General features: G+C 40.1%; 1 protein-coding gene across 1 annotated transcript in view; it reads left to right on the top strand.

Annotated features, from left to right (window-relative positions):
• The window catches only part of RALGAPA2 (Ral GTPase activating protein catalytic subunit alpha 2), a 264,917-nt gene that overhangs the window by 118,934 nt on the left and 132,707 nt on the right, over window positions 1-13,276 (top strand). The window contains 3 exon segments of the mRNA XM_089896513.1: window positions 8,803-8,996; window positions 9,800-9,898; window positions 10,129-10,284. Of these exon segments, the coding sequence (XP_089752639.1) occupies window positions 8,803-8,996; window positions 9,800-9,898; window positions 10,129-10,284 (449 nt within the window).

Here is a 13,276-nt window from a genome sequence, read left to right as displayed (position 1 = left end):
TGTGTCCTAAATCCAGGATAAGTTAAAGAATTTGGATAGCTTATTGATTACTATTTTCTTTAACTTTACTGTAGAATGTTTGATATATACAAGATAAGTTGTGAGGCATGTGTAAGTTAGGGACTGTAGTAATCAAATGAACACCAGCAAACCTGCACCCCGTGTAAGAAGTAGAACAGCTGCCCCACCAGTGAGGCCCCAGCAGGCCCTTCTCAAGTCCTTCCCCTCCCGTCATCCTGTGACCCTGTCCCCAATTCTTCCTAAAATCATGCCCTTAACTTCTTTATAATTTTACCACAATATCTGTCTCCTCAAACACTACATCATTTAATTCTGGTTTTAAGCTTTTGAAAAATGTTGTAATATTCTGTATTTTTGCAGCTTTTTTCCCTTGAGTATCTGTATTTCTAAGATTCATGAATAGATTACAGATCCGAACTTTCTGGGTCTGCATCCAGGCTCTGCCAAGGAATTGCAGGGTGGCCTTGAGCCAGTGAATCTTTCTGTCCTTCAGTTTCTTTTCTGTAGAGTGGGGTAGGAATCGTCTGTATTATGGGTCGTTGCAGGAATCAATGAGTGAGCACCTGAGTCAAGAGCGCAGAGCAGTATGTGTGGAAGCACTCTGCAGTCTTAGCTCTTCACACGCACGCACACACATCCTGTGACCCTGGGAAAGTGAACCTCTAAAGGCTCAGTTCCCTTACCTTGTGACAGGGGAGGACGGGGACACCAAGAGAAGTTGGGTTTCTGTTTTGCTTTGTTTTGCTAAGTGTCAGGAGAGACTAGTGTTCCTAGGAGCTCAGCGAGGGCGATGCCGACCATGGCCACTTCCCTCCTGGCTCACTGCATTCCTGCATCCATAGGCGTCCTTGATGAGAACAACAACAGCAAGCCACAAAGCACATGTTGAGTAAAAAGTGGTATTAAAATGCTAAAAACCATTTTAAAATTAGAAGTCAAGGCAAAACTTTGAACTTAGTTTTTTGTTTTTGTTTTTTTTAACCAGGCAAACTGGTTTTCACTAATTACGATATAAAATTTAACCAGTCCCTGATGTTTTTGGAAGTTCCTAACGGAGTAACATAAAAACTTCGTAAAATTTAGTTTTGGGTAAAACTTAGTGTTGGATAAAATCTTTTATCTATGAGGTAGATAAGACCAAGGAGAATAATCTTAATGTGTATTTAATGTGTATCTTAATTAAGACTAGAAAAACGAGCAGAGAAAAACAAACCAGCTAACTGTAAATGAGTAACGCATTACCTTATAATGCTGTATATGCCGTCCTTAAGAGATAGTGGACATTTTTGGTCTAAGTATTCACATCTGCCAATGGTAGATTGGCAAAGCCATGTGCTGACTTTTATAAATTATTGGGTAGTATTGATAATTTGTGCTTCTCAAATGTGTGGTTCTTTTGGAAATGATTTAAAATTCTTCATATATATAGTGATACATAGACATGTATAATGATTTTGAATAATAATACCATAAACTTATAAGGGATTTAACAGTTTACAAGGAACTTTGAGGCATCCTCTTTGATTTTTATGGTAAGCAGGCCAAGTCATACAAATTCTGTTCTAGGGATGGAGAAGCTGAGACCCAGAGAAATTGTGTTGTCTCGCTGGGGAGTAAGTGCCGGAGTTGGAACTGGCTTCCAAAGTGTTCTGACTCCAGATGCAGCGCTGTGCCTGCTCGTTTCTTCTACGCTGCTGTTAAAATTACAGCTGCAAACCCCTCTGAACTATTTGAGAATTATTAACACATTTGTGGAATAAATGGCTTCTTTGGGTCCAATATACAGATTGTCCAACGGAAATCATCTTCGTGGTACTATCAAAGGCAATACTGAATTTTCAGTAAGTTGAATTTACTTAAACAAGGACTAGTTTTAATTAGTTTTATTGAAAGGAAAGAAAATGGGGTGATTACGTCTTTTGTCTGTCCTCTGGAAAGATTAGTTCTGATCCCATCTCAGAGTGTGCATGGGACCGCTCAATTTAATAAACTCGTGTGAGGTAATTTTATATGATGCACTCTCTGTTGTGATTAACTCCTCCAAATACTTAGTTCTTCTTTGAAATTCTAATATCGAGAATCAGTACACTCAGTTCAATAGTTCATCTTGTCATCTGTGAAAAGGACAAACCGTAATATGATAAGGTTTAAGGATTATCGCAGTTCTGAATTTAACTTTCTGTTCTTAGGAGAACAATTTCTTCATAAATGGACAAAATAAAACTCATGTTTCCCTGATCTCCAGGACACACAAAGAGAGTGATCCAACAATTTGAGTGTGTCTCTGTTTCTCGTTGAATAATCCTACCAGTTATCAAATGCTTAGAATAGTAAACTGCTTCCAAAATCTTAAATTCCTTTATCATTGGCAAGCTAACAGTTCAGTTTTATATTTGCTTTCTTATTTAAATCATTTCATGTTTTCTAAGAATAACAGCTAAATTTATGGTGCATTGTTTCACAATATGTCTGGGATTTGTATGGCAAGACATGGAGACATGGAGATGATTGTCATGAAGGAAGAAGTTTATAGAAATAGGGGCACGACATGCCATGCAGGGGGGCACATGAGGAGGCACAAGGGTTAGGGGCAGGAAGAGAGGGGAAAACGTGGGCAACAGCCTTTACTGTCGTTTGCACGGGAAAGGGAAGGCAAGGCAGGCTATGCAGACTCGGGAGTGGCTAGTTGGGATAATTTCAGCAGACCCTAGAGCACAGACACTGGCCCTGGTTGCCTGGTGCCGGACCCCATGGTGATGAGGGCACAGGGGCATCCCCTTGATAGCAAGAGCTGGACAGAGGAGGTAGGTGGGAGGCCTGGGTTTGGGATTGTGGGGTTTGCATGTGGAAGACCCACTCCCTGGGGAGTTGTTTGCTATCTCTAGGAATTAACTAACCCTGGGATGGGCAGTCCCTTCCTGGTCAAGGAGGCCCCAGATGCCAGAGCGTCAAGAATACCGAAAACAAGAAATTAGAGTTGACTCGTGCGTAAACTTTGTTCTGTTGAGCTAATGATTTTCTAGGGGGGGAGTATTTTTGACTCCATAGGTAAGAATCAGTATTGCTGTTGACCTTATCTCTTATTTAGCAAATAAGCTTATAGTCTAGAAATACTGAATTTGATGCTATAAGAAATAAAAAGATGAATAAGTCATAGCCATGACTGACTTACGAGCTTACCAAAAATAAGACATTTATCCTGATAAGGACAAATAATGCAATAAGTGCTATGTGATTTATTTAAAAGGAGTTTTAATCACAGGGATAGACAAATAGACTAAGGGAATGGAGTATAAAATACATACTGGATCCACACAGCCACGGAGTCCTGATACACGAAAGAGACAGCATTCCAGGTCTGACAAGGGAAGAATGGACTGCCCCCACAAAGGCCTGTGGGACAATATTTAGCCACAGGGCAGAAAATGGGACAGATTCCCTACCTCCCACCTTGCCCACAGCCAGGTCCCTATGGATAAAATACTTAAATGTGGAAAGGAAAACTTAAGAACTTTTGGAAGAAAATATCCTCTAAAAATATGTCTAAGACCTTGGGGTAGGGAATGCTTTCTTAAATGGGATGGGAAAAAAAAAAAGCTAACCATAAGAAACGTGTCAGTTATTAATTCAACTTCAGCATAAGGAAAACTTCCTTTTCATTGTCAGAGAAACTTTAAGAACTCAGGGTTAGCAGAACGCTGCAGGTAAGGGCCAGCTCTGTTGCTCCTTCCAGGTGCCTGTCAAATCGCTGATACGTTTTAAGATAAAGTTCAGTAAGAAGTGGTTTTCAGCATTTTGCTTTAGTTGGGGGAAGGTCAGTGGTGTCCCCCCCCCCCCCAACCGTTGCAAGGTAAGCTTCAGGGGCGGGATTGTCATTGGTCATTGCTCACTGGTCATGTTCACAGCTGATTCTTGGCTCCCAGAACACTACATAGCAGGGGAGGAATAGTCAGTAAATACTTGAATCAGTGAATGAATAAGCTTTAAGCTGCAGGCTGTTGTTTGAGTTAGCTAAAAACAGCAATGAAATTTTAACCTTTTTTGATAATAAAAAATATGTACGATTGCGTTTCCAAGTCTCTTGTTTAGTATATTTATCACAGCCCTGCCTCTAGATGTTGTTATCGAAATCCTTTGACCATTTCTGCTTTTAATTATAACTTCTGCTTTTAATTATCACTGTTACCTGCCACCAAAAGCATTCACAGGAATGGTCTGTCGGCACCATCTGCCGTTGCAGACATTTTTGGCATTTCCACCAGGCTTTGATCTATTTTGAAAACATAAAACTTTCTAAAGGAAAATAACGATGAGAAGTACCGTGGGGTTGCTTGCTCTCCTTTGTAACCTTTAACATAAATGTTGCGTGTGCCTGGGAAGCAGATGAGGAAGGAAAAAGAGGGTCAGGCGGCAGTGACGGTCAGCAGAGTGCCAACCTGTGTCTTCTCCGCTTTTAATCAAAAGCCTAGGCCTAATTTTTCTGGTCCCAGAATTAAGGTGTTTCTATTGAGCCTTTGGGTTTGTGCCGTTGGTTAAGTTTTCAACTCAAAAGGGAAAATCATTGGGCTTCCCTGGTGGCGCAGTGGTTGAGAGTCCGCCTGCCGATGCAGGGGACACGGGTTCGTGCCCCGGTCTGGGAAGATCCCACATGCCGCAGAGCGGCTGGGCCCATGAGCCATGGCCGCTGATCCTGCGCGTCCGGAGCCTGTGCTCCGCAACGGGAGAGGCCACAACAGTGAGAGGCCCGCGTACCGCAAAAAAAAAAAAAAAAAAATCATTTCCAAAGCACCAGCTATGTTTCATCAACCCTCCACCAAACCTACACGAGACTGCTGCTGTGTGAAGTCGCCCTTGGGTCCTAAGTGCCTGTTTTACTGATTACCAAGACTTATCTCATGGCTAAAATCCTTTGCATATTTGCAAAGTTCTGAACTTTAGATTGCTCCTGTATTAAAGTCCTGTATGTGTTGGGAGAAAGATGATATAACTTTTATTTGTTTGCAAGACTTCCTACTTTAACAACAACAAAAAAATGTTAATGTCTCTATAGCATTTAATAATAATGGAACAAAAAGATGCTAGGCTAGCATACTAGCTTGCTCATGAAAAAGAAAATGAACTAAGTGTTTGGTGTTTTTAAGGTGAACATGAAATTTTCAGAAATCTCTCAAATCCCGATTCTTAATTAAGTGCTGCTTCACTGAGGAACCATCTACATGCAAAATGTCAGCATCTGTTCTGTTACTTATGCCATGAGTGGAATAATTTTGGGTAAAAACATTTCAACTCATTAAAAAATTTTTTTCACAGTAATATTGAGCATGCAGTCGTTGCAAATACATCGAAAAGACTCCCTGTATTTTGATAATGTGATGGGGGATGCTACCTAGAATTTTATCACTGAGGAATACATTTTTCTGAGAGCAAAGCAGTATTGAAACAGATTTCTTTTTTTGGAGGGGGGGATCCTTCCATAACTGAGAATGTGTTTGCTGGCAGGTAGCAGGGAGGTGTAGGTGATAAGACACCTGAACTCTGTTTACTTGGAGCTGTCACTCAAGGGAAGTCCCAGCCTGACTAGAAGGCTGGAGGCTAATCTCCACCTCAGATGGCTGCATTTTGGGGGTGATGGTTGGGGATGGAGCAAAGCTCTAAGTCACTGAGTTCCCTTACTTTTTTTTACCCCTCAAGGAATTAAAGACTCATGGATGAGAATTTTTCTCATTCTTCTTGAGAAAAATAAATGCTGTATCATGCTGCTTGTTCACCTGGGAGCTTAGGTTGGTTTGTAAGGTTCATTTGAAGCTTCAGCAAACCTTCTTGGACTGTCAGATGCTTGATACTGCATGCATTTTACAGAGTAAATGTGAGGAGGTCAAGCCTGTCTTCTGAGGTTTTGTAAAAGTCAGTCTGAGAGCCCAGAAGGGCCGTAATTAGGCTTTTGCTGTCTATGCAGGCACACTGTGTGGGATTCCGGCTTGGATTATCTGTGTCACCTCAGTTGATTGTATGATACAGATGTGGGAAATGCAGATGTGTTTTGCTCTAAGAAGGAACAGTGCTCCTGGATTTGGGAAGATCTGTCCATGACAACATGTACCATCCGTATCAAATCCTCTGTTTCAGGGTCTTGGCATCTTTCCATAACGAATATATTGATAATAAGCTGTCAGCAGCTGTCTCGGGCACAGTGCGGAAAGCGCACGGAGCCCGCCCTGGATTTGCCCTGGTCCCTCCTCCACCCACTCCTCCTGGTCCTTGCCGGCTCTGCTCATCCCTCTACTTGAGCTCCTCGCATCCGTAGACTGTGCTCCCATTTCTATGGTTAGGCCCCAGCAATATATGCACCCAAGCTGATGCTCAGCGGTGGTTAATGGTTGCCACCGTGTCTGGGTGGGACACAGCTCTTTAAACCCCCTCCAAAGATTCAAAAGAGAAGCAAAGCAGAGGTGACTTCAACGGAAAGCCAAAAGTAAGATGTGAGAGATAAAAATCAAATAAATCAGCAGCTACAATAAAAATAAACAATTTAAACTTGCAATTCAATTCAGAAACTCTTGGGTTAGGTTGAAGACATAAAATCCAGCCATATGATGCTTACCAGAGGTACCCCTAATACATAATGTACAGGGAGATCCTAAGTAAATAAATAAACACATTGATACATAGGAAGAAGGGGTGTAGCTCTGTGTATGTTAGTCACATAAACTTTAAAGCAGAAATCATTTATTAGTGACAGCAATAATTCTGAATTTATATAAACTTCATAGCCTCCAGATATATATGAAGCAAAATTTGACAGAATTACTAGGAACTACTGATAAAACCATAATCATAGTAGGAAATTTTAATATCAGCTCTCATTAATAGATGAGTTAAGCAGAAAAAATATTAAAATAGAGAAGATTTACACAATACAATTAATCTTGATTGTAGATCTATATGTATAAAATTTTTTGAACTTAATTTAAAAATACGTGAGATTTTTTTTTTAAAGCACATGGAACATTTACAGAAATTGACCAGTTAGATCATTAAGCAAGCCTCAACATGTCCATGATTTGAAACTGTATTACATTCCATGAATATGATGAAATAAATTCAGAAGAACAAAAAGAAAAGAGAAGAAAACGACATTAAGAAACTAAAACTGCATTTCAAATAAATTAAGTCCAAAAAGAAATCAAATTGTGAACTGGAAAATATTTCAAATTGACTACAGCGAAATGTAGCTGAGTGCTGATATGGAGGAAAATACGTGGCCTTAGGTGTGTACACTAGAAGCAAAAGACACTAATTTATTCAATGTCTTATTCAAAATATTAGGAAAAGAATGGCAGCAGAATAATATACAGAAGTTGACAAAAAAGGAACTAGTAAAGCTAAGTACATAACATATACTAGAAAGCAATAGAGAAAACAAAGACCACTCTTTAAAAACATGAGTAAAATAGACAATAGGCAAGACAGATCAAGGAAAAATATTGGGAGTGAAAAAGGGAACAGAGCTACAAAAACAATATAAAATTAAAAAATAATACAATAGGTTAATTCTAATAGAGTTATTTAAAATTAAGAGGACAATTCCTAGCTTTACTGAAGCTTCAAATAAAAGAGAAACTCTCTTTTTCAACCTGTTTCAGACAGGTTGAAACTCTCCAGAGTTAATAATTTTTCACCCCAAAAAATTTCCAGAATTGGAACGCTGCTGACTCTAAAATTACAAAGGAAACTACAGGAAAGTGAGCACTTTTCCAACACAGAATTCTGTACCCAGCCAAACTATGAATCACAAGTCAGGGACCCAAGACTTCCAGACATGAGGACGTGCGCCTTCCTCAGGCAGCCACAGGAAGACGTGGTCCACTAAAAGCGAGAAGCAAGCAGAGAAATACCGTGTGCCGTTTGTGATTCTGGTCTTACAAACGAGAAATGTAAACGTGTTCCCACAAAAGCCTGTATGCAATTGTAGCTTTATTTATAATCACCAAAACCAGGAAACTCTCCAATGTCCTTCATCAGGTCAGTGGATAAACTGTCATACCTGTGGATACACAACCCCTTGGATGAATCTCTCAAATAAACGCATTATGCTAAGTGAAAGGAACCAGACAGAAAAGCTGCTTACTATAGGATTCCATTTATCGGACATTCTGGAAACTGCAGAATGTAGGGATAAAAGACAGCAGTGGTTGTCTGGAACAGAGGTTCGGGGAGGGGACTGACTGTGAAGGGGCACTTGTGGAGTGAAGGGGCTATTTCGTATCAATTATGGTGGCAGTGTGTGGTGACAGTTACACCGTCGTATACCTTTCTTACAAGTCCTTGAATCCAAGAAGGGTAAAATTTATTATAAGCAAACTATATACCTCCCCCATAAACCTGAGTGAATAGTAACAGCCACCACAAATGTCACTCCAGCCATGAGGCCTCCCCGGCCACCTTTTTTCATGGCCCTGTTCCCTACCTATCCTGCTCAAGTTCTCCTCCCCACCCCCCTGCTGCTTTATAAAGCCCTTCACAGGGTCTCCAGGAACTGTTCTGTCATCTCTGGGCTGTTGTCCTTTTAGTTGGAAAGGAGCAGAATCATCTAACCTTTCCTCATGGAGCCCACTTTTCTGTCCTTCTGTCCTTCCAAGTTGTCAGCCATTTCACACTTCATCTTATTTTACTCTGAACATGTAAATTTTCAAGCACAGGTAATTTGCATGACAGAAAAAAAGGCTGTAACAATGAAATCAAAATTGCATTTACAGAGTTAACACACATCTTTCCCCACAGATAGCAGCGAATGCCTTGCTGATGACTGTAGCATAATCGCTGGGGGGACCCTCACGGGTTGGCACCCAGACTCGGCCGCCGTGTTATGGCGAAGAATCTTGGGAATCCTCGGAGACGTGAATAATATCCAGTCACCCAAGATCCATGCCAGAGTGTTTGGCTATCTCTATGAACTCTGGTACAAGCTAGCGAAGGTAAGTCCTGCCATCACCTTTTATTCTAATACGGGAACATTGCCTTATCACTTGACATAAAAACTGTGTTGCACGTAACTTCTGAACAGAAGTTTAGATATTTAGACAAAGTACGTTTGACGATCCAAGAATAAATAATAATACTTATAGTTTGGTCATTTTATAAATGCCTAAGAGTTATTTTGTTTAATGTGCAAGTAGACTGTTACTATAGGATATTAAAGAATGGGATATTATACACTAGTTTTAGTTACTCTCTTTATGAAGTGATACTGGTTTTATTGTACAATTTGGAAGAATGTAGAAAAATGCTAAGAAGACAATCTCACCATCCACAGAGAAAACCAATATTAATATATGATCTTATTTCTGTGGATAAACATATTTTTATAAAAGAACTGTCTTAGAGTCCATACAATTTTCATTCTGGTTTTTGTTTTTGTTTACAACATACATTTTCCCCATGTTAGTACTTTTTTTTTTTTCCAAAAACACAGTTCATGTTTATACAGTATAACCTGTGAAACCATTCCTTATCATTTGGAGTTCAGGGAGGCCTCTCCAGGCATTACGATTGAAGGAAAAACAATGCCCTTGTTTTGTATTAGATCTAAAACCACCACACAGTTCAAAAAGACAGTAGACCTCATGATAAAAGAAAACACTTGTAAATGTTGTAGCTTTTCACTCAACTTACAGAAATTTAATTGGGAGCAGCTGTTTGACCATGGAGCACGTTTCTGAAGTATCATTGGGATAAACTGTGTGTTGCCTTCCCTAAAAGTCTCCTCTTTGTGAATTAGATACGGGATAACCTAGCAATAAGCCTGGATAACCAGTCTTCTCCGTCTCCTCCCGCCTTGATCCCACCCCTCAGAATGTTTGCATCATGGCTATTTAAGGCAAGTGAATATGTGTTTATTCCTTTATTGTAATTTCCTCTTCCTTCCTAAATTGAGTTTAAAAAATGTAATTGCCCAAGACTGCATGTTTTGAGGACAGGCTGGATCTCACTCCAGCCAGCCCATCCCACATCTCCATCAACAACTTTATGGAAAACTGAAAAGTAAGTGAATGGACAAAATGCATCTGCATCCGGAGTTGATTAAATCTCTAAACGTCTCCTTGGCAGGCGACAACGCTGCCTGGTGCATATAAGGAAGGCAAACTCCAAGCCTACAAGCTGATCTGCGCCATGATGACCCGACGCCAGGACGTGCTGCCCAACTCGGACTTCCTGGTGCATTTTTACCTCGTCATGCACCTGGGACTAACCAGCGAGGACCAGGTATCTGGGACTCCGCCATCGCGGTGGCCTGTCGTTCAGAAAGTGCATGTCACTCTTTGCAGGTGAAATTGGGGTTTATGAAAATACCTCCAAAATGTTGAAATCCTCATTAGTTCCGCGTCTTCTACACCCAGCAGCACCAGCGGCCTTTCAGAAATGTGGGTCTGACTTGTCTCACCGGAGCTGCTTCTCCCCACTGACTCTGCATTTCACCAGCCAAACTTGAATTTTACCCCTTGGCCTGTCCAGTTATGTATGATTTAACGTCTGCCTGTTGTCAGCCTCAAAAATACTTATCTCACCCACTTTTTGTTGGGGTTCTACATTAGCTATTGTATGAAGAAAATGATTTTGGTCATTTAAAAATGTTTGAAAGCTACTGTTTTAGGAGTTAGGATGTTTTTGTGAACAACCTCACCTATAGATTAGGGATCCTGACATCTCTTGATAAGGAGTCTCTCAAAGAAATGTGATTGGTAGTTAAGTTGAAACAGAAGGGCCAAAGGAGCCACTAGCAATCAGCCTGTAGCCCTCGGCCTTCCTCCCTCTGGAAGTCCCCTGGTGGTGGGCAGAGGACCTGGACCGGCAGGAACACTGACTTTTGACTTGCTGTCTGAATATCAAGCAGGCAAGTGAAGAGGTTGATTTGTGAAGCCTGAGGTTATTCTGGACACTATCTGGAGGATGGATTTAGAGATGTGACAGTGGTGGGGTAGAGTAGGAGGCTGGGCCTGGAGGTTAATTAGGAAGTGATTAAAGAAATATGTTTTTTTTTTAAATGGCGAGAACTAAGATGGTAGCACTGGAGATGGGAAGAAGGAAAGGGAAAGGTTTAAGAGGTTTGAAGGCATTTAATTTTATCACTAAGTCGTCTTGACTGATTAGAGATTTGAGGAGTGTTTCAGAATTTACCCTTTAAATTGTAGATACTTACCAGTGAACTTGAATCATTCGTGAACTACCAAGTAGCCATCCTTTCTGTCTTTATTTGATGCTTTGAATATATGATGCAGACACACGGACCTTCTGATACATGGAAGAGGTCATTCTTTGGATTTGCCAGCCTTACCTTGGGCCCTGTTTAAAGCTCTTGTAAAATATTCCCTGATAAACACTTCGAGCTTCAGCCACTGAACTTTCCTTCTGAAGTAATAACCATACTGTCCTACTGGGTTGTCTCTGTCATATTCGCTCCAATTCCAGCAGTGTGCAATGGACATCTGTAGAGCAGAGACTGGACTTAGATGCACAGGCTCGTTTATTTGCTAAACAAATGTAGAAATAGAGACACATAAGTAGACCTGTTTGTACTCCTTGCTCAGATATTTTGCAGCCATCATTGCGGACGGACGCATGTTTTACAGAATGATGCAACTCAGGGCATGTGGAAGATTAAGGGGTAGAAATAGGGAAGAGAATTAACTCACAGATAATAATGAGATCCCTCAGTGACAGAACCAAGAGAGGAAGGTTTAGTTAACAACGCTGTACTTTAAAGCAGTATTTTGCTAAGATTTGCAGGAAAAACATCTACTTGGAAATGATAATCAACTGTAGAATCTTCTTATTTAATAAAAACAAATTTGAAGTCAGAATTGGGAGATTGGGATTGACATACAGTAATATGTATAAAATAGATAACTAATAAGAACCTGCTGTATAAAAAATAAATTTTTTAAAAAATTTGAAGTCAGCTGTAAACAGTATTTCTAGAATGAGCTTTCCAGAAACTCACATAAGGAGGTGTGTTTAGAATCCTCTTTCTATTTTAAATTGTGTTGTAGTGAAAATGAAACAATAAAATGAGATGAACTCTGTATAACATTTGAGTACCCAAAACATTATTTCAAAAATGGGATTTTGGGACATCCCTGGCAGTCCACTGGTTAAGATTTCGCCTTCCAATGCAGGGGGTGCGGGTTTGATCCCTGGTTGGGGAGCTAAGATGCCACATGCCTCATGGCCAAAAACCCAAAACTTAGAAAAAACAGAAGCAATATTGTAACAAATTGAATAAAGACCTAAACAAATTTTTTTTTAAAAAATGGGATTTTACAGTGTAGTAAAAGGAGTTTTCAAATTTTATACTTAAAATAATTTTCACATTTAATGTATCCCTTATTTTTGGTTAAGTTTGATCTTTTGTAGTTCACTGTAAAATGCGTCAATCTTAAATGATGGCCCATTGCTAGCAGTAGTCCCAACATTCAGACTTCTAAGAGAAAACGGGGATATCATAAATCTCTATTTTCTAATCAGCCTACTGTTTCGACCATTAGAAGCTTGAGTTGTTATGCGTTTCATAGAATTGACTGTTTTGCTTTAACCTTAACAATTATTGGTATATGTTTTAGAAGCCCTGACTGTCTGCCAAACAGAACTACTCTAAATAAACTTTATTCCTGTGCCAGAAGAAAATTACACAGAAGGCTTTCTAATGAAAGAAACTTTTCTCATTTAAGTAAGAAATGTCTCCGGTAATTAGTTTAACTTTTGGTCCACATGTCTAAACAGGTCATGGTGGTTGCTCCAGAACTTACATGACTTCTGGAAACACATGTTATATTAATTATAAGAAAAGAAAGCATTTGCTCTAGAGAATAGAGTTAAATTCAATGTTTTAGTTGATGCACTGTGCACCTGCAACTCGGACCATCTCAGGGCTGTTTCCATCTTGTGAGAGTTTTCAAAGAGCTACACTTCTACGTAGCCTGGCACTAAAAGCCTTCGTTCCTGCAGAGAGAACCTTGTTAAAATGTTCCTTATTTTTTAATAAGTAATAGCAAATCATTTTTAGATTTTTAATATTTATAATTTTGTCTTCCAACAAAATCCAAAGTGAATTTCCTCCTTTGGCCTCTGGGTGGCACCCTTGTCTGCAGGACTCTCGGCTGCCTGGTTCATGGACCACACTGAGCCTTAGAACTGCTGGGAGACCCAGCGCTGTGGGAGCTCGGTGCTGTGGCCTGGCCGCTTTACAGATGCTTTCGTA

The sequence above is a fragment of the Delphinapterus leucas genome, chromosome 15 (assembly GCF_059928025.1).
Source record: "Delphinapterus leucas isolate spDelLeu-1000000601 "Yukka" chromosome 15, BTC_Dleu_Yukka2, whole genome shotgun sequence".
Classification (NCBI taxonomy): Eukaryota; Metazoa; Chordata; class Mammalia; order Artiodactyla; family Monodontidae; genus Delphinapterus; species Delphinapterus leucas.
This window is presented reverse-complemented; position numbering and strand designations above follow the sequence as displayed.